The sequence below is a fragment of the Podarcis filfolensis genome (assembly GCF_964270895.1).
Source record: "Podarcis filfolensis genome assembly, chromosome: 15".
In the NCBI taxonomy this organism is placed as follows: Eukaryota; Metazoa; Chordata; class Lepidosauria; order Squamata; family Lacertidae; genus Podarcis; species Podarcis filfolensis.
In genome coordinates this window covers 7036028-7063694 of record NC_139618.1, presented here as the reverse complement: position 1 = coordinate 7063694, position 27667 = coordinate 7036028, and the positions used below count along the sequence as shown (strand labels likewise).

The 27667-nt window shown below is 47.0% G+C and overlaps 1 protein-coding gene and 1 long non-coding RNA gene across 4 annotated transcripts in view; one reads left to right on the top strand and one right to left on the bottom strand.

The window, feature by feature from the left end:
- Positions 1-566: 566 nt before the first annotated feature.
- On the bottom strand, positions 567-18987 carry DUSP14 (dual specificity phosphatase 14). 3 transcript variants are annotated; one of them, XM_083588060.1, is made up of 2 exons: positions 18834-18987; positions 567-1937 (listed from the first exon to the last, which is right to left on the bottom strand). In XM_083588060.1, the coding sequence occupies exon 2, from the start codon at positions 1827-1829 to the stop codon at positions 1233-1235; it is 597 nt and encodes a 198-aa protein (XP_083444186.1). In that variant the 5' UTR covers positions 1830-1937; positions 18834-18987; the 3' UTR covers positions 567-1232. The 3 variants fall into 3 exon arrangements, with proteins under 3 accessions (XP_083444186.1, XP_083444187.1, XP_083444188.1); XM_083588061.1 differs by lacking the exon at positions 18834-18987 and adding an exon at positions 7175-7321; XM_083588062.1 differs by lacking the exon at positions 18834-18987 and adding an exon at positions 2622-3570.
- The window catches only part of LOC310750236, a 46930-nt gene continuing 21206 nt past the window's right edge, over positions 1944-27667 (top strand). Inside the window, exon 1 of the long non-coding RNA XR_014542005.1 lies at positions 1944-2567. This is a non-coding gene — a long non-coding RNA (uncharacterized lncRNA). The remainder of the gene's footprint in view (positions 2568-27667) is intronic.

Sequence of the window (27667 nt, the reverse complement as noted above, 5' to 3'; positions counted from 1 at the left end):
GGGCTACGCAGGTTGGGGCATCTTGGCAAGACTTGGGGCATCTTGGCAAGACTTCTCCTGTCATGCTAAGAACAAGCCCCTGCTCCCTGGGCCTCAGACAAGCTCTTCCTGGGCCTAGATGTCCTGTGACGCTTCCCCTATGTGACTGCAGTACTGGCATTGGGAGAGGCAGGCAACAATGGAAGTGGAACCACCCCCCATCTCACGGGATACTTGTGGTTTGGAAGCTGCAGGATTTCAGCAAGAAGCGATGGGGGCATGTACCAGTTTGAAACAAAAGCTGTATACCTGCCTCAAAACTTTTGCAGGCACAAACGGGATTGAGAGGGTGATCACGTGTAACTGCAATGATACCGTCATGATCACAAATAATCATGAATGCACAGTAAAAAGGATGCCGAGAGTCACCCTTATATATTGCTGGGGCATTTTATGGTATTGCTTAATTATTTTCAAATACTGTGCCAAGGAGGATTAATCTGGATGTTCCAGATTAATTTTAAGGATCCAGACCAAAAAGCCCTGATGTTGAGCAGGTAAGGGAGAAAAAGAACAGGACACCTTAGTTGTCCAAATTATTTTATTTGTGGCGGATTGTCTGGTTAATATTCTTCCCCCCAACCCCCAAATCAAACATTAGTTGTAAGTTCCCCAAAAAGGGATGGAAAACCTTTCTGGATAAATCTTTAAAAAAAATTTTAAAATAAAATTTCAAGGGCATAGTTTTTCTCTGGGTTTGGATGTTGACCATGTATTTTTTGTTTTTTGTTTTGTTTTTTAACCCAAGATTCTAGAGTAATCTTTCCCCTGGAAAAAGGAAAGGTCCACTCTTCTCCTGATTAGGCTTTTTTTTGGCCAACAAGCTGGTGTAACAAGGGAGGGATACAGGAGAAGAAGAAAAAAGAAGCTACCGCATTCACAGACAATATTTGGGTCACGTCTTCCGCCGTTTTTCGTGTGCTTGGCTTCATTTATGTATATTGTTGAACTGGGCTTGCGGTTTCGTTTTGTGGATGCTGTACATCTTCACCAAAGTAGCTGCAACATTCACTCCACGGGACGTTAGGATTAAGGCCCCCCCAGATTATGGGGGTTGCTGGTTTAGTGCTCTGGAAATAAAAATGCTGTCTCACAAAGGAACCGAAGAAGTGGACCTCGAGGAGAGACCGTTAACTCTCTCCACCGTGACTGGTTTGAAAGACCTCGTTCTTTCTGCTCCTTGCCGACTCCCTTCAGATCCCCCAGTAAGGCACGAAGGTTCTTCTCTCCCTCATGTAAACATCTGGCATGATGCCGTATGGAGTCTGTACCATTTTAACGGTGTTCCTCCCATACAGCTCCCGCTCATAGTCTATGAGCTGCCTCCAGAAGCCCACGTTGGGGTGGATGACCGGGCGCCTGGACTTCACCCAGTTGTAGGCCTCCAACAAGGTGACATTCTGGTATTTCATAAGGTAGGCGATGCAGAGAGTGGCCGAGCGGCTCACGCCAGCCGCGCAGTGGACCAGGGTCACGCCATGCTTCCGTGCCACGCTCTGGATCTTGTCAGCCACGCTGTCAAAGTACAAGGAGATGGGGGCGTTTGGCATGTCAGCTACAGGCACTTTGACGTACTCAAACTCGGGGAAGTTGAAATTGGGGAGCTCGATGGTGGCGTTGACGATGCATGTGATCCCACGGGCCAGGAGGAGCTGCCTGTTGGAGGCGACGCTTCCCTTACTGATGTACAGGAAGGGGGTGATTTGGGCAATGCCGCCCAGCGCCCCTTCGGAATACAGGCGAGGAGTCATTAGAGTTCGTGGCAAAGTGTAGTGCCTTCGGGAGGTCATGAGCAGGGTCCTAGGAGGTCCTCAGGCTTCCATTCCAGGTGTGCAAAACCCAGATTAAAATTCCTGTCTTGGCAAGGTGGCGGAGCTCTGCTTGCGTTGTTACTTCACCTGCAAAAACGCCAAGGAACAACAGCTTTACAAAAACATGTCCGTACATGCCGGAAAGCTAGGAGCTCCGAAAGGTTAAACGTGGCACAGCTGCCAATGCAAGTTTCATTGTTTTATTTCTTTGGTTTCTGCCCAGCTGTTCCTACCAAAGGAGCCCAGTTAAATGTGTGGGGGAGGGGGGACTATGGTGCCTCTGAGCACCTTGGAAGAACAGCAGAATAAACAGTTAAATAAAATAATGCTGATTTGGGGTAGAGGTTGCCAACCGCTTCAGACCCATGGCTACATTTGCAAGCCAGAGACATTTGGCTCAATTTTGGGGTGTCCTGGTTTTTACTTTCTGAAATATAGCAACCCTGTAATGTATGCAAAAAAACCCAGGCCCCATAAATGAGGGTTAACAGACAAGCCTGCTTGCAAAGACCCTTGGGAAGTGTAGTTTTATTGGCCTGCCTGTTGTTCACTGGACTACAACTCCCATAGTTCCTTGCTTGGGGGAAAGAGCTACAACCTCTGGCCCCAAATACTAATTTTAATGTCCTTCAAGCACCCTCAGTTTGGCTGCTTGGTTGCTGTACTGAAAATAACACCACTGCCTTTTGCCTTTTCTGCCTGGACTTTCATTATGAGGTAATGAAGCATTTACTTTGGGGGTGGGGTAACTCTAGGGTACCCCTCATGTACCATTTTGGGGGGAGCAGATCGAGATGTGATTGGGGTGGGAGCTTTGGCAGCCCTTTAGTCAACCCCCCAACCCCGGCCTCCATTTAACATGGCAGTTGTAGACTCCAAGGCATTGTGGGAAATTTATAAATGGCAGCTGCTAGATCCAGCAGGTCATTTTTTGGGGCGGGGGTCCCACAGCATATGCCAAACTGTGTCGGGTGGACTGCCTGGACCCTCAGCAGCATCCTAGATGCCAACAAAAGGGAGAAGGCTATTTGCAAGGTTAAATTAATTGTGTGTGTAAAAGCTGCCAAATAAATAAGAGCAGCAAGGCATTGTGTTCCTCTGAGGTTGTCATTTTAACACGCTTGGTTTAATAATCACCTCAGGCACAAAGCGCCTCGCTAGGCCAAAAATAAACAAAAAAACCCACCCTCATCGCAGCAAACACTGATAAATCCACTATGGTGTGTGGTTGTGTTTGCCTGACGTGTGGAATTTTAATTTGAACGCAACAAAAGAGTTGGCAGGGGAGCATTTAAAGGGAGGTTTCTCCAGCTCCAGAGGCCTTTCAATAGACTCATTCAGGGGCAAGACCCCATTCTTCACTACCTCTCTTAACGAGCCGGCTTCGTTAGTGCAACATGCGCATCTTTGGCTGCCCTGACTCTGAAACTTTGATCTCACTGGGCCCTCGTTTTGCCAGCCATCCTCCAATATATCAAACCGCAGTGCGAAACCTCTGGCCTGCGGGCCAAATTAGGCTTTTGACGAAGCTGTTTTGGCCCTGCCATGTTTACCTGCCCTACGCCAGGTGTAATGATGCATCTCGGCTGAAAGCGAGGTTTGCAAGCACTGTCAAGCAGTGACTCTTGCAAAAGCAGTTCCATCATGCTTTTGCAGATGCCACTGTGGCCGCTGAAAATACTACAAAGGTGCGGTTATTAGTGACTTGGGTTCAAATCCCCACGGAGCCATAAAGCTGTGCTGTGTCTCTTGGCCTTACTCTACCTTTTCAGGTTGTTGTGAGGAAAAAAAGAGGGGAGAACTACGTACATAATTCTAAACTCCCTATAGGAAGGGCAGGATAAAATGTAATTAATAATGCCAACAGGACACCTTGAAACATATTTTTCCTCACATGCATAGTTCTTTGGAATCTCATGAGACAGTGCTGGAGGAATTAAAATAAACCAAGCTGTGGCTTTAGTGTGGGAGGCTTGGCGTTTTCTGTACTGTATTTTCTATACTTTGGTTTATTAGATTTGTTTCTCTCCTCCCCCCACCCCCTGTATTGGGTGTGAATGGCTGGTGAGGATCAGGGAGTTGGGGTGGAAATGGTTGGCTTTTGCAGCTGTGATGCTGAAAAAGCAAAAAAAGGAATAAAACCTAACTGGAAACACTTGGCTAATTAATTCACACCACAGCTTTACACCATCCAAGCATTTTCTTTTTCAAGGTTTGCTTGCTTCCAAAAACGCAGGAGGGTGGAAAGAAACAGCTCTCTCTAGTCTGGCAGGGTAAGACTGCTGCGAAGGACAGTGGGGAGAGCTGTGTTCATCTGAGCCAACTATTGAGTGAGAGAAAACTCTTCCATGCATGTGTACATCAATTGTTTTCTCTGTCTTAAAAACATAAGAAGCGCCTGGCTATTTCAGGCCAATGTTTGTGCTGGTCATCATCGTTCTGCATTATACTGCACTTACTTGCTGCTTATTTTAAAAGCCTAGCACCTTATTTGCTGAAAGAGCAGAGTAAAAACATTGATCATTACAGTGGATAATACAAGGTTGCTGCAGAGTTGTGATTGCTGAGCACAGGATCTGAACAAAAAGGGGCACAAACTGTGAATTGTCTTGGTCACAAAATGAACCCCCTGCATTGTTGCAAGCCTGGGCTAAGCAGGTCAGGTTGCTTTGGCCTCAGATCAAGTTGAGATGAGTGACATGCTTACCACCAAGGTGATAGGAGGCAAAGCCAGAGCACCGTGCTAAGCGCTTTATTTTTAAAGTCAAATTCGAGGCTTGTGTGTGTTTATTCACAGCTCAGCTTTTCCAGCCGGGAGTCAGCTTTGTTAAGAGCTTCCTTGATATTTCCCTGCCCTTTTGAAGTTTGTTCTTTCTTCCTTTTTTGAGTGGCTTTTCGTGGGTGCTTAGAGCCAAGCCACAAATTTGTTGTTAATAAATATGCGCTGGCTTCAAAGTGGGAAGACTTAAGAACCTGACTCACGCCCAAGCTAATGGCAAATATTGGCAGTGACTCATGACCAGTGGGATTTGCAACCAAATGTTGCAGTACGGAGTGCTGCTGTTCAGGATGCCAGCCAGCCAATTGTGCCCTTTCCTGAGCTACTCCATTTCTTCCCTCCTCCCCTGCAAAACAGTCAGCTGGTTCATTTTGTGCCCAAGGAACATCCTCAATTCTCGCACTGAGTTGTTTTTGCATTTTCTCTCCCTTGGGTTTATTTTACCCTAAATATTTTTACATTTCTGCAAAGCTTGGAGTTTCCCTCTTGGGCCTGAATGGTGCTAATTTGGCTACATAAGGAAACACACTTGGAGATTTGGAGTGGGAGTTAGGGCTGTATAACTCAGTAGTAGAGCATCTGTCTCGCATGCTGAAGGTTTGATTTTAAATCCACAACATCTCTAGGCAGGGCTGGGAGAGGACCCTGCCTGGAACCCTAGAAAGCTGCTGCCAGTCAGTGTAGACCAGTTGTGGCCAAACTCGGCCCTCCAGCTGTTTTGGGACTACAACTCCCATCATCCCTGATCACTGGTCCTGTTAGCTAGGGATGATGGGAGTTGTAGTCCCAAAACATCTGGAGGGCCAAATTTGGCCATCACTGGTGTAGACAGTACTGAGCTAGATGGACCAATGGTATGACTCTGTAGAAGGCAGCTTCCTGTGCTCCCATGTTCTGAGTCTAAAGCATATGTACAATTCTGATTTCAATGTTTCAAGTGCCTCAAGTTCATGATCTCAGTCATAGGAGCTTGGTGTGTTGTAGTGTTGAAGAATGCAAGGGACCAGCGACCCTCCAGGTTGTTGTTTTTTTACTACAACTCCCATCATCCCTGACCACTGGCCATGCTGATTAAGGCTGATGGGAGTTGGAGTCCAACACCATCTGGAGGACCACAGATTCCCCACCCCTGGAATTGTGGTTGAGAGTGTCAAACTAGGTTCAGGGATATGCAGGTCGAAATCCCCTCTCTGTCAAGAAGCTCATTGGGTGACCTTGCGCTAGGGACCACCTCGCAAGCCTGATCTACCTCACAGGGTTGTTGTGAGGGCAGCACGATGTGTTCTTGAGTTCCGTGGAGGACAGGCAAGATGCAATTGTAATATACCAAAAAAAAAGGAATAATTCTTACAACAAAGGTCAACCAGGAGGAGGACTGAGAGTAACAATCATGGCTTACTTAAATTATTGAATAATCTGAGAGGCCATTATGAGAACAGACTAGGTGGGCTCCAGCATGATCATCTTATGCACTTACATTTAATTGCAGTGCAAAAATCCCACCCTAGAAGGTGTATTCGAGAGTGAGTGGGCTTATGTGCTTAGCTGTTTGTTAAATATGCCGCTTGAGGCAAAGAACTGCTTCAAGTGGCCTGTGATGTCTTTGAAAATACACCCAACCGTAAAAGCCCAGCTACACAAAATTCTAAAATTATCTAAAGCCCATGGAAAATGCAACATCTCATTAACTCTCCACTAAGCTCAAAGTTTAAAAGCAAGAGCATGTTTTTAAATCCTAATAATAAGAGACTGTGTTGGCCAGTTTTCAAAGGAAAGAATTGTGTGGGGTTTGGGTTGGGGAGGGAGTAAGGAACTGGGTGGTGTTTCTGAAAAACAGCTTCAGTTGGTTTGGTGCTATGCAAGCTCGGAATGGTGGATGGATGGGGAAGCTGAAGTTCTTAGGGTACAGCTCCTATCATCCCTGACCAAATGTTATGCAGATCTGGGGCAAACTGGGGTTAGGGATAGTCTATCAATATCTGGAGGGCCTCTGGATTCGCCATCACTACAGTGGTACCTTGGGTTAAGAACTTAATTCGTTCCAGAGGTCTGTACTTAACCTGAAACTGTTCTTAACCTGAAGCACCACTTCAGCTAATGGGGCTTCCTGCTGCCGCTGCGCCGCCGGAGCACGATTTCTGTTCTCAACCTGAAGGAAGTTCTTAACCTGAAGCACTATTTCTGGGTTAGCAGAGTCTGTAACCTGAAGCGTATGTAACTTGAAGCGTATGTAACCCGAGGTACCACTGTAGTGATACAGTGGGAAGCATCGCAGCTCTCCATTATAGTTTTGTTTTTAAAACAACCACGTTTCTAGTCCTCAGGAATATTATTTTTTTTAAAAAAAGTTTCTCTCCAGAACATTTCACTTCTAGGCTTTTCTTTCCTCCCTGTCGTTACATTTTCTGGTTCCCCTCTTCTAGCACCCCAATGTAAAATTGTCTTTGCAAGGCCCCACGTAAAAGGGAAATCTATGGTTAAATGGATTTCCCAATGTTCTGTTTGTGTGTTTTATCAAAAACACAAAATATGATGACGTCACTACCTTTTTCGTCCTTTCATGGAAGCCAGGTTCCACCATGAAGTTTTCTATATGTCTTGCCCCACAGAATGGCTGCTAGCCTATTCAGTCACTGCTTACTGAACTGAACATAACTTCAAATTGCTTCAAGCATCTGAAAAGCTTCCTTTGTGACATCAGCATTTAACTCAGCCAATCACCCTAAACGTGAAAGGCTGTTGGGTGGGATTAATTCAGTGCTGGATTTAGGGCACTGCAGGCGGTTCTCCCACACAGGGCCGTGAGTCAAGGGGGCACGAAATAATAATAAAACATATATTTATATGGGTACCTACTGAGAAGATCCATAAAAAGCAACTGTACCAAAAGGAATGATTGTGAAAATAAGAAAAATTGTCCCAAATTTTGTCCTCGCTTAGGGCTCCGTATTACCAAGGTCTGCTCCTGATTACTTAGATTAAGAGAGAGGATGATGGATAAAGATTAGCTTCCTTTTATTTGGGCTTTCCATTTTTCCCTTTGACTCATGACTTCTAAAAAGATGTGTATGGTAAATTAATCAAGTGTAAACTACATTGTCTTTCTTTGAAGAAAATACAGATATTTCAATTGAAAAACGCACAGTTCCCCTATTTAGGTATTGAAGCTCTTCTTAACACGAGGTTGGGCAAACCTTGCATTGCATGTTGGATATTTGTAGCTAGAGTTGTAGGTTTTTTTAAAAAATTAAAAGTTAGGTCTTGTTCTTACAAGCTTCCAATGAGGTAGGCAGCCTGTGATGCAACAGACTGCAGACAGGAGGCAGTATTTCATGACAGAATGCTCCCTGGGATTGGTGTGTGTGTGTGTGTGTGTGTGTGTGTGTGTGTAATCTCCCTGCACATAGACAACTAGCTTGCCAATGGGAAGGCCTTCACCCTGACATGCTAGCTTTCCATAGGCAGAGAATCTTGATTTTGTTTGGTGGAATATTCAGCTACATGGACCTCCACAATTAGGTCTGAAGTGGTGCGACAGACATAAAGTTGCCACCTCCCTGGATGATCTGTAAGGACTAGACCAAGTTGTATCTCTGCTTGGTAAACCAGAATCTAAAACGGATTCTAAACTGGATCCCGAGCAATTTCTCCCACCACCTATGGGCCATTTTGACAAGTGGGCTGGGCCGCCCACCTGTCAATCACTTGATATAACCACAACAGCCAATCAGGCTTTCTGTAAGCACCAACCAGTTGTGTTGACATCATCTATATGGCATCAGATGTGGGACAGAGGCATGTTGTTTGGAGAAAACAGTCCCACAAGCCTAATCTGGCCATAGGTTCCCCATCTGACCACCAGTAGCCTGAATGGATGGCTCTAGTTCGTCCCCAAGGCACGGCGTGTGGGTATCGATAGATATGAACTGAGGCCCAGGGCCCAGCGTCTGTCTGGAAGCCTTTGAGATCTGCCGCAGGCACAGCATTCTGTGTACTGGGCCAGTCTGGATTGATGGGTCCAATTCTGCACAAGGCAGGCTGATACATCCAAAGACTGTAGTAATAAGCCTCTAGAGTAAAAATGGTTAGAAACATAAAGCAACCCCCCCCCTCTGACATCATTACCCTCCTGCTGCTAAATACCAATTTAAGTGACAAGATCTGATACTACTTGTTTCATTCCATCTCTTTGTGTCCTCCCTAATGACTGTACAAGACATCTCCCTATTACCCCTTAATTTTTATTTTTTTATGGCAGTGTTTTTACACCAGCCTGCCTGGCAATGAGGAATCTCAGCACTAAGCAGAAGGTTTGGGGGGGGGCCAGCGTTTCGAGGGTGTACATTGCATGTCTCCCTGCATGAACTGAGATGCCACTCTAGCATGTGATCCTCTATGGTTGCACATTGCAAGCTGGGATGGTTCTGGGCAGTGTGGCATAGTGTTTAGAGCACTGGGCTAGGCCCAGGTTGATAGGAGCATAAGAGGAGCTGTGCTAGTTCAGGCCCACGGCCCGTCTAGTCCAGCATCCTGTTCTTACAGAGGGCAAGCAAGATGCCCCTATGGGAAGGCTGCAAACAGGATCAGAGCGCAACGACCCTCTTTCCCCACTTGTGATTCCCAGCATATTGCAGCGGAAGGAAAACATAGCCATCAATGTTAGTTAGTAAGGTTACCAGACATCCCTGTTTCCCAGGGACAGTCCCCGGATTTACAAATCAGTCCCCTGACAAAATCCTATCATGCCTATTGAAATTGAAAAGTGTCCCCGGATTCATTGAAAAAAAAATCTGGTAACCTTAGTAGCCACTTGATATAGGCTCATCTTCCATGACGCTCCATTCCCCACGCGGGCTGGACAATATCTGGTTTTCAACATTGCAATATATCACCAGCGAAACATCACGATACACTGATACATGTCTGAAATAAGGATAGAGCTATGTAGAGGCATTGGCTAGCTTCATGGTTTCCCCCACATTGTGATTTTTGCATAGCACACACATTATGATTCACAACACACTGCCAGGTCAAAAATTATGAAACCTATACCACCACCACCACCACCAATAGATAGATAGACAAACAGACAGACAGACAGACAGACAGACAGATAGATAGATAGATTCATTATTTATACCCCGCACCATATGGACTTCAAACCTGTTTTGGACGATATGTTGCCCAGCTCTCCTCCCTACTCGGCTAGTCATCCCTTTTATTTTGCTCGGACGATTCTGATTGGGATCCTCTGCTTTTTTTTTCAGAGCTAAGGGAGAAGCAGGACTTGCCTTATCTGCCTTGCTTTGTCACTGCAAAGGGAAGGGGCAAATGCCCATCTTTTCTAAGATTATGGGTTTTCTACAGGGGGCCCAGGCAGGGACAAAGCACCCTCTTGGATCTGGTGCAGGAGCCTGGGGTAAGCGATACTGAAGCCTGCTCTTGAACTCAGAGGCCCAGCTGGAACGAGGGCAGCTGCGTCTTTGATTGCCATGGTGTGTCCAAAAAGATACGCCAGGACTTCACCTGCTGCCTGGCAGGTCACCACTCTCTTTTGGGTTTTTGTTGTTGTTTTTAAATCCCTGTGAACGTCACTCGTTTTAATTTCTTCAGAGATTAAACCTCAAAGCAGCAGTACTCATTAAACGAGCCCTTGCAACAATCACTATATCAAAATGGATTATGTGACTGGCTACTTCATTGAGTTGAGGGAGCCTTATCCAGCTCAGGGAGGAAGAAATATGGGGGTGGGGGCAGACCGACTCAGTTATTATCTTGGTGTCTCGGTATTTCACCTTTTTACTTGTGTCTAAGTCAGGCTTCCTCAAACTTGGCCCTCCAGATGTTTTGGGACTACAACTCCCATCATCCCTGACCACTGGTCCTGTTAGCTAGGGATGATGGGAGCTGTAGTCCCAAAACATCTGGAGGGCCGAGTTTTGGGATGCCTGGTCTAAGTTCTCAGCATTTAAACTCCTGTTAGGTTAACAATAAAATGATAAAAATGCTCAGAAAACGCCTGTGTGCATCGTGCATTTAAAGTTCACTGCCCCAAATCCTTGGACCTGTAGCTCACTCCTCACAGATCTACAAGTCCTAGCACCCTTAGCAAACTACAGTTCCAAATATTCTTGGGCTGGAGGGGGCAGGAATGTGCTTATATATGCTGTCTGTTTGTTTATTTTTAAATGCCATTTTAATCAAAGATTAAAATGGGCAGTTTCCACCTAAATTTAGACTCGGGGCAGATCCACTGAAATCAATGGACTCAAGCCATTTCCGAGTCCACGAGTCTGGACCCAGTCTAGTGTTTTGAACCCCGGTACTCTGGACTAGCCAGTGTCAGAATAAATGATGCCCTTTCTGTTAGCAAGGCCAGAGGAGGAAGGCCATCACCAGCCAATTATTTTTATAGAGTGTTTTATACATGGCTGCAAATCACAGTACAGTGGCGGGGGAGCAGGGAAATGCAGCCAAGGTTCTCCCCGCTCGTGGTCGGCCAGGGCGCTTCTGCTGCTCTGTAGATAATTCTCTGCAGGCTTCATAAACTCATCTGGACAGTCACTCAGCAGAACTAACAGCAAATGAGTTCCAATTTCCCCACTGAATAGAAGCTCTCAGCCTTAAAAAAATGATTGCGTTTTTTTTTTTTTTTTTTAAAAGGAACCACATTTACCAACAAAGCTCAAGCCCTTTAATGAGAAAAGGGTAAGGGGATTGGCATTTTGGGGGGGGGGTAGGAGTCCAATGTTTCTACCACATGTGGACTTGGAGGATTTCTGAAGCTTCTAGTGCCTTTTCTTTTCTTTTCTTTTTCGCACTGAAAAATAATAATTGCAAGTGGCTGTCATTATATTATAAGGGCTGTTGCCTGTTATTATATAAGGCCCGCCTGTTATTATATAAGGCCCACCTAGTCCAGCATCCTGTTCTTGCAGCAGACAACCAGATGCCACTTCTGGAAAGCCCACAAACATTACCTGAGTACAGTAGTCATAGAATCATAGAATTGTAGAGTTGGAAGGGACCCTGAGGGTCATCTAGTCCAACCCCCTGCAACGCGGGAATCTCAATCCTTTCCTCATCGTCTTCCCTATCAGCTGGAGATGGGGGACAAATTTGATTCAGTTTGCATTTAAAAGCAAACTGAACAAATCCACACTTTCTGGAAGAAATGTGAATTGAAACACAGTTGTCCTTTGAAATTTGCTCTTCTCTGAATTTTTCAGGGCCATTCAACAGCCAAGTAACGTGTACAGAATTGCACATACTGGAGTGAAGTGTGTGTAGACATGGGGATTATTATTGTGGCAGTTCCCAAACTTTTTCACCCATGGGCCACTTGAAAATTGTTGTTGTTGATGATGATGATGATTAAATTTGTTACCTGCCCTTAAACAGCAGGTCCCAGGATGGTTTACGACACTTTAGAATTCACAACAGTTAAAACCAATTACAGGTGTCAAAGGCCAAGATGGTCTTATGAACCATTTAATGATTTTTCTACCTGTTGTAGCAATTGCCATTCGCTGGTGCTAGGTGCTGTATCATTTGTCATTGTATTTTTATTGCTTATTTCATTTTGTATTGTTCTCTGTTCTTTTAGACTTCTCATTCCATAGAACTCAAATCATAATGCAATAAATTATAACCTAAGAAATAAAAGCAGCATGAAGAAGATAATTGAAAATCAATATAAACACATAATGCGGATATGCCATGGACCGCTTGAATGACGGTCAGGGACCACAGATTGGGGACCCCCAAGTATTGGTGAAAATAACATTTAAAAATGCATTACAATTGCAAAAATGTGTATATTAGGAGAAAAAGTCACTGAAATGCTGATGCATTTTCATGAGGACTTAAACCTCTCCCTACAAACTGATTTGCAGAGATGGAGAACTGGAGACTGGAGAAAGTGAGAGAAACCAAATTGACACATTTGTACATCCCTAATAGCCATTGATGGTTTTATCTGCCAGGGAACTGTCCAATTTTTTTAGAAGCCATCTAAATTTGTGGCCATCTTCACAAGTGGAAAGGTTTCACATGAGAGAGTTAGTTCCAAGTGGGCCTGAGCCTTTGACATGTCTACTGCAAAGGTTTGCTTCCTGGATGTTTTGCTAACAATCATCCATGTGTCTCTGAGCTTGGAGTGAGGCCTCCAGGTCAGAAGTGCTCAGCTTCCTGTTGGTCTTGAGGTCGACTTCCCCTTCTCAGTTTCCTCATTTAAACTACCAGCCCCAGCACAAATGCAAAATCCATCTTCTTCAAAACACACTTGTTAATCATGACCATCTCTCTAATTACATATTAGAGGGGGGGGCCCCATTTCCCTTAGACATTCCCCAAAGTTAAAAGGCTGGCCTTGAAGAGGAAATAAAGCAGTTCCTTAAGTAAAGGAGGCCAGAAGTACTAAAGGATTTTAAGCCATTAAGCCTCCTTTCTCCTTGACTGTTGAGGCAAAGAAGATAAAGATATGAAAGGAGTGGGTAAACTGAGCTGCCTAGGAGACTTTGCCGAGAATATGGCCAATTTTGTGTATGTATATACAATTTTTTGTTAGGGCGCTGGCAGAGGCAAGGAACCGGTGGCTTTCCAGATGTTGGTGTACTATAACTCCTATCATCCATGAGTTCTGAATATGCTGGCTGGGGATCTGGAGTCCAGTAACATTTGGAGGGCCACAAGTTCCCTCACACCGGTTGCGTGGTCTCTCCCTTTTGGGCAGGAATGGGAAGATTGTGGCTCCACAGTTGTTGGGACTCCAGTTGTCATCAGCATTCGCCTGCATGGCCACGGATGATGGGAATTGTAGTCTAGCAATATCTGGAGGGTGACAGGCTCCTCCCCTTAAAAAGAAGCAAAATAAAAAAATACACCCCCGCATACCCTCAAACCCATCACTGCTTATCTGCAGGCAACCCATTTTTAAAGGAACTCTTACTGCAAATGAAGATGGCTTTATTTATGATGCAGATCTCAAGGTAGAGCGAGCTGCAGATTTGTAGCAATTTTCTTCAGCAAGTGCTAGGCAGGACAAGGCTGATTATCCATGAATTTGCAATTTAAACGTAGTGCCTTTGACTTGCTCTTGTTTTTGGTGGTGTTAATGGAGTGTGCTTTAGGCTCGGTTTATGTGCCTGGGTGCCCTGTGTGTTGTGATAAGAACCAGACACCATGAGTATACACAGATTGCCGCCAAGGGATATATATATTCAGCTTGAGATGAAGGGGCTTGGAAATACATGCCAAAGCAATGTCCAAATGCCACTCGTGGGAGTTGCAGTCGATGTAAGGATTATTAATAAAGGCTGGGACAAGGCAATAGAATCAGCTTTCTTTCTCCATCTAAAGCAAAGGCCTGGACTGAGTTTCTGATAAAAAGTAAAACTTGCTATATAATCAGGGTATCTAACGGGGGGTGGGGAGCTGTAGCCCTCCAGATGTTGCTGAACTGCAACACCCATAATCCCTGGGCGCTGGCCATGTTGTTTGGGGGGGTGATGGGAGTTGTAGTTCAGCAACACCTTGAGGGCCAGAGGTTTCCCACTCCTGGTATATACGGTATGATATGTATGGTATATCCTGGACAGGGTTGGTTACACAGATTGACATCACCCTGGACCATTGTGCCTACAGCCTTCCCAGTGTTGTTGGACTAAAACTTCAGTCATCACTGGCCTTGCTGGCCAGGGGTGCTGATGGGAGTCCAACAGGGCAGCAGGTTGGGGTAAGGCTGGCCTAGACCGTCTTTCATGGGAGCTGGTGCTGGTGCAAGCTGAAGACTGCTGCGTCAGCAATAAAACTGCTAGCACATTTGCAAAGCTAAGCAGGGTCCAGTAAGGTTTCAAATTGGATGGGAGACCACGTGTTGAGCTTCCTGCATTGCATGGGGTTGGACTAGATGACCCTCAGGGATCCCTTCCAGCTCTGCAATTCTACAATTGTATGAATGCGGAGACTTGGAACTTGTTCTCTTTCCTGAGTTCTCTTTCCTGGGTGTATCTCATTTCAGGTTGTGGCCTGTTTTATCTGCCTCTTAGGAGTTAGTTGGAGGCATTCGAGAAGCTACATGTTGGGAGGCATACTACTGCAGATTTGTTTCGGGAAGGCTGAAGTTCCTAGGAAGCTTAGGCAGGGTTCCTTAAGAGCAGGGGTTGGGAAACTGCAGATCCGGGAGCCTAACAAGAACCTTTTGTTTAAAAAAGGTTGGTTGCTGGACGTTCACCGACAGCTCTCTGGTAAAATGAGAATCAAATACGATGAGAGCTAGGGTAAAATGAAGGTTTTCACTAAATCAGCTTTGCATCTGCCACAAGCAAATGAAGAGAGTTTTTGTTGCTCTGTTGATCCCACAGAATGAGAAAAGTGAATGTATTTTTAAAGGTAAAAGTAAAGGAACCCTGACCGTTAAGTCCAGTCACGAATGACTCTGGGGTTGCAGCGCTCATCTCGCTTTACTGGCCAAGGGAGCCGGTGTTTGTCGGCAGACGGTTTTTCCTGGTCATGTGGCCAGCATGACTGAGCCGCTTCTGGTGAACCAGAGCAGCGCACGGAAATACCGTTTATCTTCCCACCGGAACTGTACCTATTTATCTACTTGCACTTTGACATGCTTTCAAACTGCTAGGTTGGCAGGAGCTGAGACCGAGCAATGGGAGCTCACCCCGTTGCGCGGATTCGAACTGCTGACCTTCCGATAGGCAAGCCCTAGGCTCAGTGGTTTAGACCAGCAACAAACAAAATCCCAAACCACTGGACCATAGTCTTTAAAATACTGAGATCTAGCTGCTTAGAACACTAATTTAGCCTTAACTGTTCAATGTACTTTTTATAGCTAGAGTGATGGTTTCCTAGAAGCATATGTTTTACTTTGAACATTTGTATGCCACTGGTATATATTCACGAGGCTAAGGGTGACACAGATCTTTCCAATTTCACCTCTGTCTGGGGGTTATTTATTAAATATATGTCACACGGGTGGCAAATCCCTTTGAAATATGATTTTATTTGGCGGCATCTATAAACAGGCAAGAATGTTTTCTCATTTCCTATTTCCCCCAGTGTACAACATAAGTTGTGTTTTTATACCGCGTTTATAATTTTATAATGGTAACCATTTTATTCACTCCTGGTATGTTATTTTTCTTATGACTCTATTATCAAAAGCTACAAAAGCTGTGTTGAATTGATAAAGTTTTGCTGTTAATGTTTGCTTTTCTCTTTGTACGTATTATCTGGGTTTTCCCCCTGGAAGTTGCCAGACTATGACCCCCATCACCCTTCTGACCATGGAACATGATCTTGTGGGTATAAAACAAAGATATCCACTGAGTTGGGGGACCAAACCTTCCACACCTAAGTAGATGCTTAGGAGTAGGGTTGCCATATTTCAAAAAGTGAAAATCCAGTCACAAAAGTTGGGAGTTTTTGCCCAGAGTTGTTGAGCTTTTATTGGGAAATCTCCCCCCCACCCCACCCCAAAAAGTTTCTGAGCTATTACATTACCGGCTACCGTACACCCAGATTTTCCTAGACATTTCAGCAATTTCCCAGACGCTGTTTACAAGGACTGAATACTGGCTATGTCCAGGAAATTATGGACGTATGTCAACCCTGCTTAGGAGCTACACAATTATTTGCTTAACAGTCCGGCACTACACAACACCACTTAGCTCAGTTGGCTAGACTGCAGGGGTCAGCAAACTTTTTCAGCAAGGGGCTGGTCCACTGTCCCTCAGACCTTGTGGGGGGCCAGACTATATTTTGGAAAAAAATATATGAACGAATTCCTATGCCCCACAAATAACCCAGAGATGCCTTTTAAATAAAAGGACACATTCTACTCATGTAAAAACACTCTGATTCCCAGACCGTATTGAGAAGGCAATTGGGCCGGATCTGGCCCCCGGACCTTAGGTTGCCTATCCATGGGCTAGACTAGTGTGGCGCTTATAACACCAAGGTTGCAGGTTCGATCCTTGCATTGCAAGGGGTTCTATAATCCTATGTGCAAAGTTAATACATTTCCCCTGCACCTCTGATGTTGCCTGGTCTACAGGTACAGCAGGGGTAGGGGGGACCTGCGATCCTTTGCATGTCATTGGACTACATCTCCCATCAACCCCAGCCAGCATGGCCAATGGTCAGGGGTCGTGGGAGTTGTAGGCCATCAGTATTGACCTGCTGTTTGAACCTCTGACCGGCATACACACCGTACATTTAAAGCACATGTCTCTCCCCAAAGAATCCTGGGAACTGTAGTTTAAGGGCACTGGGATTTGTAGTGCCGCAGGGGTAAACTACAATTCCCAGGATTATTTGGGGGAAGCAACATACTTTAAATTTATGGTGTGTAGTATTTGCACCTCCCACTCCCATATACACACACGATTGGAGACTGGAGAAAACTCTCTGGGTTATATGTTGGCCAAAAACTCCCCCTATTCCTCCCTGTTGGCTGGGGCTGATGGGAGTTCAGCAACATCTGGAGGGCCACAGGCTCCCCAATCCTGGTATGAGACAATAAAACATTTTGTGTTTGTTATGATTTGAATCCAAGAGATGGGAATTTAAATCCCACCTCAAACCTAGGTCACATCCAAACCATACAATTTAAGCACATTTATGTTAACAGTCATGGCTACCCCTCCTCAAAGATTCCTGTGGACTGTAGTTTATCCCCCACAGAACTACAGTTCCCGGCACCCATCACAAACTATATTTCCCAAGATATTTTTTGTGGTAGGGGGGAGCCATGACTGATAAAGTGGTATAAAGTGCTTTAAATGTAGAGAGTGGAAGTGACTCCAACCTCAGTGGGTGGCTCTGTGCCTCACTTTCCCCTTCTGTAAAACAGGAATATTTTTCTCCACCTCCAGAGGGTGGCTGTGAAGGAGAGCCGCATTGTTTTGGTTTTAAAACAGCTCCCTCATCGAAATAATAAATTGTGTATTAAAAAAATGGGGAGGGGGGAGGTGTTTGTGTGTGATGGGATCTCTACCTGTGTGTGATGGGATCTCTACCCAACATTAAAAAGCTGGCCAGCACAATGTGGCCTGGTGAATACAAAACAAAAACCCTCCTTTGGAAAGTTATGAATGAGCAGCGGATAATGAAAAGGATCTGTAACCGTTTAAATCAATAATTAACAACAGATCATTCTGACCAGCTGTCCTCTGCAAAAACGTCGGAGGGATTTTTGCAGGAGCAGAGGAGGGAAAGCAAGCCTCGATGATGCCTGTTTTTTTAAAAAGAGCAGGGCAATTTGTTGTTGTTTTAGTTTTCTCCTCCTTTTTCACCAGAGGATGAAACTAGATATCTGGCCAATTCTTCGCTTGCTCCCCCCCCCCTCCCCACAACAACTACACAATACCAAGAACGAACGCAACACTCTCCAATATCACTAACACCAGGTAGGAGACTTAGAGGCACCATACCAAAATACGCTCGAAGAAACCTCTTGGCAAATAGGCTGGGGTGTAGGGTGGGACCTTCTCTAGGGAAGCGGCAGAGCATCAGAGACAGAGCATCTGCGTCGCATGCAGAAAGTCTCAGGTTCCATCCTCAGCACCTTCAGGTAGGGCTAGGAGAAACCCCTTGCCGGGGGGGGGGGGGTCTGCTGCTGCCAGCCAGTGTAGGCATGCTGAGCTAGGTGCACCAGTGCTCCGACTCTGTGCAAAGCAGCTTTCTATAGCCTGCTCTTGAAACAGATTGCTGTGGGGGGAATATCCAGCAGTTTAAATGAACAGAAAAGTACGTCCAGCGTGTCCCTCCCCACCCGTAACTCAGCATCAGTGTAGACGTTCTTTGGGAGTAAATAGCCACAAGTGCGATCTTGGAGCATAAACGCCCATGCACCTACCACTCTTGCACTTGAGAAGCCTAGCTCATCATGCCCCAAATCCACAAGTCATCTCTCTCTCTTTCTGGATCCCGTTTCACGATTCGCTCCCCGAACCGGCAGCCCCCAGACTCAGTGGGTGGCCGGTGTTTTCCTCCCAGGTGCATCACTTCTGGACCGTGTTCCCCAAAAGCACCTTGCAAACCTGCCTAGAGTTGGCGAGATGAGTTCCTTTCTCCCTCTTTGCCTTTGTTTCTCTGTTCTCTCTCCTCGCCTTTAGGAGAGGCAATGCTTTCAAGCTACCTTCTCCTGCACCTGTCCACCATCCAAGGGCTTATGCTTTGGGGCAGCTTACCTGGTCCGCAGAAGCTTTGCAAGCCGAAAGGTATCCCTCCTGTCTGCTCTCACCGGAACAGCTGAGAAGCAGGCTGGCTCAGCCTTGCTTATGAATGGGAGGATGGGGCTCTGGTCTTTGCGCTTACTGTGCGCTTGGGAATGTGGGGAGGGGCAGAGCCTAGCCGCTGACAGCTGATCTCCAAGCTCCGCCTTCCCAGCTGTATGTGTGTGTGTGTCTGTGGTGCACAGGGTTACTAAGAGACGGCTAAACCAGGCAGACAGCAAGAGCCTATAATAAGCAAGATGAGTCAAAGCTTCTCCGGCTGTTTTTCTGTTCTTTTTAAAAAAATTTAAAGGCACCAGCCTGTGAAATAGGGAAGGCTCTTTTTAAAAAACGTGACCTGGGTCCTTAAGGGGGCTTTATTTGAGATAATTTCTTAAGCCCCAGCACATGTTTTGCAATGTGCCCACCACCTCTGTTCCGCCCGCCCGAAGGGCCTTTCGACCTTTCAGTGGAGGCGAATAAATGAATGAATGAAAATCAATGAATTGCCCTGGGCCTGGGACAAATGAAGCCGTGATGAAGCAGGGTTTGGAGGAGGAGGGGCATCTGTGGCCCTTCAGATCAGCCAATAACAGGCCAATGGTCAGAGATGAGGGGAGTTGTAGTCCGTCAGTATCTGGGCTGGGACCATAGGTCCCTCACTTGCTTAATAAAAGAGTGAAGTGTTTGGTGGATTTTCCCTAAGCCCAGGAGGGGATAGGGGGAAAGTTTCAGCTGTTGATTCCTGTTGCTCAGTGCAATCTCATTTTTTTGCACAGCCTGGGGCGGCAGATGCATAAACCATTGTCAAGAGACAATGATTTAAACTATGGAAGTGGGGCCTGCAACAGAGTGTTGCAGTGTGGAGTGCCCCTTTTGGGGATTGCTGGTGAGCCATGCCCCTTTTCATCATATCCCACCCCACCCCATCCCCAAATCAGCCAGCATTCTGTGCTCGCTGATCATGGGCGACTGGGGAGGCAGGTCTCCCCCAGATAGTTTCTACTTTTGCAAACTTTGGGGTTCGCCTGAGCCTGTTGATAAGACTGTCAGAAGAGCCTGTGTGCTGGATCAGGCCATGGGCCCATCTAGTCCAGCATCCTGTTCTCACAGTGGCCAATCTAACACTCCAGTTCCAATATAACTGCTGAACTATAACTCCTATCAGGCCGAGAAAGCATGGCCAATGGCCAGGGATGGTGAAATTGTAGCTCACCAACATCTGGAGGGCCAGAGGTTCCCAAACCTCCCAGCAACCATGGAGTTTGCTCCCACTAGATATTGTGGCAGCTGCCAACTTGGATGGCTTTAGAAAGGGAATTACAGTACAGTGGTACCTCGGGTTACATACGCTTCAGGTTATATACGCTTCAGGTAACAGACTCCGCTAACCCAGAAATAGTGCTTCAGATTAAGAACTTTGCTTCAGGATGAGAACAGAAATCATTCTCCGTCGGCGCAGCGGCAGCAGGAGGCCCCATTAGCTAAAGTGGTGCTTCAGGTTAAGAACAGTTTCATGTTAAGAATGGACCTCTGGAACGAATTAAGTACTTAACCCGAGGTACCACTGTATACAACTTAATGAATGACAACTTTCAATGGGGACAGATGTAAGTTTCTGCATTTAAGCAGAAAGAACCAGATGCACAAATACAAGATGGGGGACCCCTGGCTTACTAGCAGTACATGTGAAAAGGATCTAGGGGTCTTAGTGGGCCACAAGCTTAACATGAGACAGCAGTGTGATGCAGCAGCAGCAGCAGCAAAAAAAAAAAAGGTATTGCTGTTCTAGGCTGCATCAACAGAACTATAATGTCCAGGACAAGAAGAAGTAATAGTACCACTCTATTCTGCCTTGGTCAGACCACACCTGGAATACTGTGTCCAATTCTGGGCACCACAATTTAAGAAGGACGTTGACAAGCTGGAACATGCGCAGAGGAGGGCAACCAAGATGATCAATGATCAAGGGACTGGAAACCAAGCCTTATGAGGAACGGTTGAAGGAGCTGGGCATGTTTAGCATGGAAACGAGGAGACTAAGAGGAGGTACGATAGCCATCTTCAAATATCTTAAGGGTACAAGTCACACAGAAGACGGAGCAAGCTTGTTTTCTCCTGCCTTGGAGGGTAGGACTTGAACCAGTGGCCTCAATTTACAAGAAAGGAGATTCTGACTAAATGTTCTGACGGTAAGAGCTGTTTGACAGAGGAACGGTCCCCCTCAGGAGTCTCCTTCCTTGGAGTATTTAAGCAGCGGCTGGATGGCCATCTCTCCTGGGTGTTAGCTGAGATTCCTGCATTGCAGCGGGTTGGACTAGATGACCCTCGGGACCCTTTCCAACGCTGCAGTTCTATAATTCTATGACAGAGCTATCAGTGACAACTAGCCATGACGGCTATGTTCTACCACCACTGTGTTCCACCTCTGCCCCTGAACACCAGTGGGGAAGTGCTCTTGCACTTAAACCTTGCTTGTGGGCTTTGATAAGCATCTAGTTGGCCCCTGTAAGATCAGGATGCTGGACTCGATGGGCCTTTGGCCTGATCCAGCAGACAGGCTCTTCCTTTGTTCTTCTGGAAGTGAGAAGGCCTTGCGCTGCTTTCTCACTTGCACCCTCAGCGTTTCCAAATACGACCTCTGAGGTTGCCATCCAGCAGGAATTTTATAGGCCGGATAGAATTTCAAACCTCCAGGCCTGTTGGCAGAACAAGATAGGCTGGTGTTGGGCTGTGGGTGTTTGCTGCTGGTGCAAGCTGGAATTCCCAGTTCTTCGGCCGTTGCGGTCTGGAAAGAAATCCACAGTAACACAAGAAGCTGCGTTATACTAAGTTAGACCGTCAGATCATCTGGTTCAATATTGTCTACACTGACTGGCAGCAGCTCTCCAGGGTTTCAGAGTGGGGGCATTGCAAGCCCAGCTTGGAGATCAAATCTGAGACTTTCAGCAGACAGGGCAGATGCTGTACCCATTGAGCCACATATGCCACCAGGACTGCTGATTAGCATGCAGAATCAATCCTTTAAAAATTTTTTTAAAACTTTTCTTATAACAAGTAATATATGAAATAACGCACACAGCTTGGACACATTTAAACAGCATATAACACTGCACGGTAACATCAAATTCCAGGTGCAAGTGAGCAGAAGGACTTCTATATTATATTTTTTTCTGACATTTAATGTCATCTTGGAGAATGTCCTTCATGGTAAGCATGCAGAACCGTTGAAATAATTTCTGAGAGTGTGCAAAGTAGGCCTGCCTTGTTATTGCCCATGTCACTGGCCGTTGGGCTGAGAAAACAACTGCTTGCTCAAGGCCACCTCGTGAGGTCATGAGCTGAGGCGAGACTCGAACCCAGGGCTTCCTGGCCTCTTTGCCACTGCATCAACCCGAGCAACGATCTGCTGCAATGTCATCGTCAATTGCATCAAGCTGTAAATAGGAGTGTGTTGTGAAGCGGCTGCGTCGTTGCCGCGTTCCCATTCCCAAAGCCTGGCATTTTTTGCCTGTGACCCAGCCAGACAGCCATTACGTCCCTCTGCGGAATGGTTTCCTTCTGAGGTGCTATAATTGGTGTCCGACTCACTCGCTTACTCAGACAGCGAGCCCATGTCGCCACATGTGCAGGAATGTGGTTGGCATCTCTGGGGTGCATCATGCTTCCTCTCCCTGCTGCCATCTCCCTGGTTACCGAAAACGTAGCTAACTTTTCCCTGCATCCGATTGGCAGGAAAGCCAGCCGGGATCAAGTTCTCCTCCGTGTGGGAGGGACTGGCTTGAACAGCAACTGCGAGAGAGGCCTTCGGATGCAGCAGCGCAGCAAAGATGTCAGCGCTCTGCTCTGCCTGCGGGATACCAATGAGTCAGTTAAAAATATCTTATTTATGAAATGCCACGTCACAAAAGAAAACAGCAGGCTTTGTGCTTCAAGAGTTATCTTGAAAATTTCAAATTGTCTTGAAAAATTACTATCCCAAGGTTGCAAAAGTTGTGTGCCACTTGCCGAACGATACCAAGATCCTAGGACAGGGGTGCCCAAACTTTTTTCAAAGAGGGCCAGATTTGATGAAGTGAACATGTGTGAGGGCCAACTAAAGTTGTTGAGCTTTTTAAAGGATTTTACCCCAGGATATATACTGCCACAGAGGCCAGATTAAATCGACCGGCAGGCCGGATTAGGGCCCCGGAACAAACTTTGGACATGCCTGTCCTAGGGGAGAATCGCAGCACAGCGGAGAATGTTGTGGGTTTAAGAAATGCTGTTTATTCACCTATTTGCACCTTTGGTCTGAAGGGAGGGAGTCCATATCTCCCAGCATGGTCATTCCAAAAGGAGCTTGTCCCCCACAGCAGTGCAGCCAGCCTCCTCAAGATGGATCCCGGTCTTTTTTCTTCCCTCTTCTTCCCAGAACACCCCACTAAAAAACTCTCTTTTCCTGTCACCTCACACCCAGTTACCCTAAAGGTAAAGGTAAAGGTAAAGGGACCCCTGACCTTAGGTCCAGTTGTGGCCGACTCTGGGGTTGCGGCTCTCATCTCGCTTTATTGGCCGAGGGAGCCGGCGTACAGTTTCCGGGTCATGTGGCCAACATGACTAAGCCGCTTCTGGCGAACCAGAGCAGCGCACGGAAACGCCATTTACCTTCCCGCCGGAGCGGTACCTATTTATCTACTTGCACTTTGACGTGCTTTCAAACTGCTAGGTTGACAGGAGCTGGGACCGAGCAACGGGAACTCACCCCGTCACGGGGATTTGAACCGCCAACCTTCTGATTGGCAAGTCTTAGGATCTGCGGTTTAACCCACAGTGCCACCCGCGTCCCTCCCAGTTACCCTAGCAATCTGCAAAAAACCTCAGGGCAAGGGGGAAGGACAGTTCTCTTGCATTGCCAATGGCTCTCAGTGGCCATGTGTGGTTTCGTAATGGCTCTAGCTTGGCCACGTCATTTTGCATAGGCTAGCTCAGGAATTCCTCTGCCGTTTGTGTATCTCCCCTCACTTCCCAAATAACCAAAATCCTACCATATTATTAATTTCTAGAGTTTAGTGGGGAAGATCCAAGTGCACAAAGCGACTCCAAACCCATCACTTCCCTGTCCCATCTCTCCCACGCAATTGGAGTCCGGACTATCCCTCTTCCTGTCCTTCCTGAAGGGGTTGGAGGTAAGAGGCTCAAAGTTACAGATCCGGGGGGCCCTTTCCTTCTTGGCGTGTGTGTTTTGGGTATGACAGACATTAGAGGTGGGGGATCTTAAAAATGCCCCCCTTGTAATAGGAGCCCGAGTGACAGGAGCGATCCAGCCGTAAATCACACCGGGCAAGTTGGACTTAGCAAAAACAGAATCTGCACAGGAGTTTCAGGCCTAATGAGCACAGCGACTCCTCTCTGGCAGGTCTTTTCCCCATGAAGCAGTTGTCGAGACCTCCCCCCTTCTCTCCAGGGTTTTCCCCAAGCAATCTGAGACTGTACCTATGTGAAGCTAACATCTCCTCCGCCCTCTTCATGGCTCTTCTGGTTCTGGAAGACCAGGGGAGAGGGGAGCTTGTCGCAGCAGGAGGGAGAGACCTCCTTGGCTCTTCACCAGCCGGACGCATCTCTGCTTCTTGGTCTCTCTCCTCCCGCCCTCCTGCTTCTGGACTTTTTTTTTTTTTTGGTTACAGACTCTCTCTTCTCACTAAGCCCTGTTACTTCTCCAGCTCCCGACACCTCCTCCTCCCAGGCTTCTCCCTCTGACCACTCATTGTCATCTTACTACCAATCCCTTGCCCCTGAGCCTTCTTCCCTTTTGGTTCCCCAGGTGGTTCCTCCCACCACTCCTCTGTCTCTAACCACTCTGGGACGCCAAATCTGCTCTTCCGCACCAAGCAGGTTTTCCCACACAGTCGAGCTGTGCCCCAAACCTCCGCCACTCCTCCCCACCCCACCGATCCCTCTTCTTTAGCCCCTAGCCAGGGCTTTGACCCACGCACACCGGAGGCAATGAGCAGCAACCCCAGCTCAGCAGCAGGAAAAGCAGCATCACCACCATTGGGTCTCTTCCACTCTGGGAACTTGGGGGCGGCCCTCAACTAGCCCTCTTCTCCCTCCTTCCTGGCGCTGTAGGGCAAGGACAGAGCTGGATTTAAGGCAGCACGATCGTTTCCCCTGCATTAGGTGTGGATCCAAGGGGCACCTTCTCAAACACTTGCCCAGCTTCAGGAAAGAGGCGTGAGGGCATTTTAAACTGTGACATTTTAAGCTGTTGAGGTGCTCTCTCTCTCTCCCTCTCCCTCTCCCTCTCCCTCTCCCTCTCCCTCTCCCTCTCCCCCCTTCTCTTTCTCTCTCTCTTTCTCTCCCTCCCCTCTCTCTTCCTCTCCCCCCCCTCTCTCTGTGTATTAAAAAAAAACCATGGGGACTAGGGAGTGGAATGGAGTATCCTGGGAAAGGACAGGGCTGTTTGGCCGGAACCCTAAACAGGAGCACTTCACACTGCAGCATTTTGTTGCACGTCCCTCTTGCTGTATTATTTGAAGCAGTGTTTACGGTGTCTTGTGGTTTTCATGAGGAAACCCAAAATGGTTACCCCCGTCTTGCCGACTGGGATAGTGACAGAAGGGGCTGGAGTGCAGGAAGCAAAGCATCTAGGCTCTAGCCTAAGAGTGTGGGTGATATTTTAGTCAGGGGTTCCTTGCTTGGCTGTTCCACATGCAACCAAGCACCCACGACAGGTTCACGACACCTGCTATCCATCGCAAGGTGTGCTCGTTACAGGCCGCAGAGCTGGCCTCGCCTTCCCCAGATCAAAGTGAGGCCAACGGCAAGGTTTGGGAGCGGGGTTGATGGGTTGCCGCATGCTCTCATGCGCTTGGGTGAATCGCTGACTCCAGACCAATGACGCCAGCCTCGTGTTGTTTGCGTTGTGTGTAGAATGTTGCCAGACCGGTTTGCTGGTAGGTTGGAAGAGCAGCACTCGGGTATCAGTTGCGTTCTGGCTGACATCCTGACCATTTTGCCTTGGGGGGAAATTGCGGCGCTTTTGATTTGTGCGCTTGCGAACTCAAAAGTCTAAGCTTCTTAATCTGCTGGGCTTGAAATCCACTGGAAATCCACCCACACAGCAACAAGGGGCTCCCACACAGAGCCCCTTTAGACAGGTGGGGGCTTTTTCTGCCGGTGTAATCTGTAGCATGCTATTGATGCAATAGCAGTGCCTCGGTGGCGGATTTTTACTGGGCCGTCTGCACACAGTTCTGCTTTATTAGTTGCTTTGTGATGCTTCCCCAATGTTGCCATAGCATTGCTGTCTTGAGGGACGCTCTTGCCCTGTGATGCAAGAAAAGCAGGGCACACTGATGTAAAAAAGGGGTTTGATTCTGATAACACACACACACTCCCTGAATATTTGTGGTATGCAAAGTTACAGTATTTCAGTAGCAAGTTACGTGGATTGGAAATGAAGCTATATGTCTGCCCGAAAACCTTTGCCGATGCAAACATTGTTGAAATTGTGTCATCATGAGCACAAATCATCACTGGTGCATCACACCATGATGCCAAAATTTTTCCAGGAAGGGAGTCTTGATGACTTGAGGCAAGTAATGGCAACATGTGATGGCATTCTTAACAAATTATTAATTGAGCAAACTTCCAAGTGTGCGTGTGGATGGTACCTCCTGAGAGATACCAGAATCTGGAGTTCAAGGGCAGGTCCTTACCATATATTTAAAGCTTATTCAATGTACGGGGTGTATGGGGTTTTAGGGGAGGGGGTAGTACCTCTGGTAGGGTCACAGGTGGCGCTGTGGGTTAAACCACAGAGCCTAGGGCTTGCCGATCAGAAGGTTGGTGGTTCGAATCCCCGCAACGGGGTGAGCTCCCGTTGCTCGGTCCCTGCTCCTGCCAACCTAGCAGTTCGAAAGCACATCAAAGTGCAAGTAGATAAATAGGTACCGCTCTGGCGGGAAGGTAAACGGTGTTTCCGTGCGCTGCTCTGGTTCGCCAGAAGCGGCTTAGTCATGCTGGCCACATGACCCAGAAGCTGTATGCCGGCTCCCTCGGCCAATAAAGCGAGATGAGCGCCGCAACCCCAGAGTCGTCCGCGACTGGACTTAATGGTCAGGGGTCCCTCTGGTACCTCTGGTGGAGAAAGTGTATGTGCTTCTTCTGGGATCGTTGGTCCACTTTTGGTCCCCACCCTGCACTCGGCTCTCACCTGCAGCTCCTGGAAGCTGCCAGCATGTGACAGCGGCTGTACCCTGCGAACAGCTTTGACTGGCCAGCCAAACCTAGCGGATGGGTCTCAAACCCTCATTGAGTTAGGGACTTCCCCTGTGTGTGAGGACAGGCTGACATGTATGTGGCTCTTGTGCGAGTTCTTGATGGGATACCCCCCACCCCTGGGGAACCGCATGGCTTGAGAGAGGTGTAATTGGTGGTTATTAGAGCTCTGTGCAAAAGTACTTACTTTGCTCTTATTTCTGAGTTGAAAATTATGCATGCACAAATGGGGGTTTGCCCATTGTTTTTCTTTTTTAACTGTTTTTTTATTGAAAGATTTTCATGGTTGACAAAGGTACATATAGTGTCTCCATTTTCAGTTGGTAGGGTCTTTTCCACAGGTCTTTTCTACATTTGGTCTGACACACTGGTATCCTAGGCACTGTGAGATTGGGGGGCCAAGAGAGGTGGGAGAGAGAAGGGAGGGTAGTGTTCTTTCCTCCTTTTGCATAGTGAATTTGTGGAGCTTTATGTCAGCATCATACGGATAGCTTCTTTATCTATTCATTTGTTTGTTTTTGTCGGCAGTGTGGGAGATTGGGGAGCCC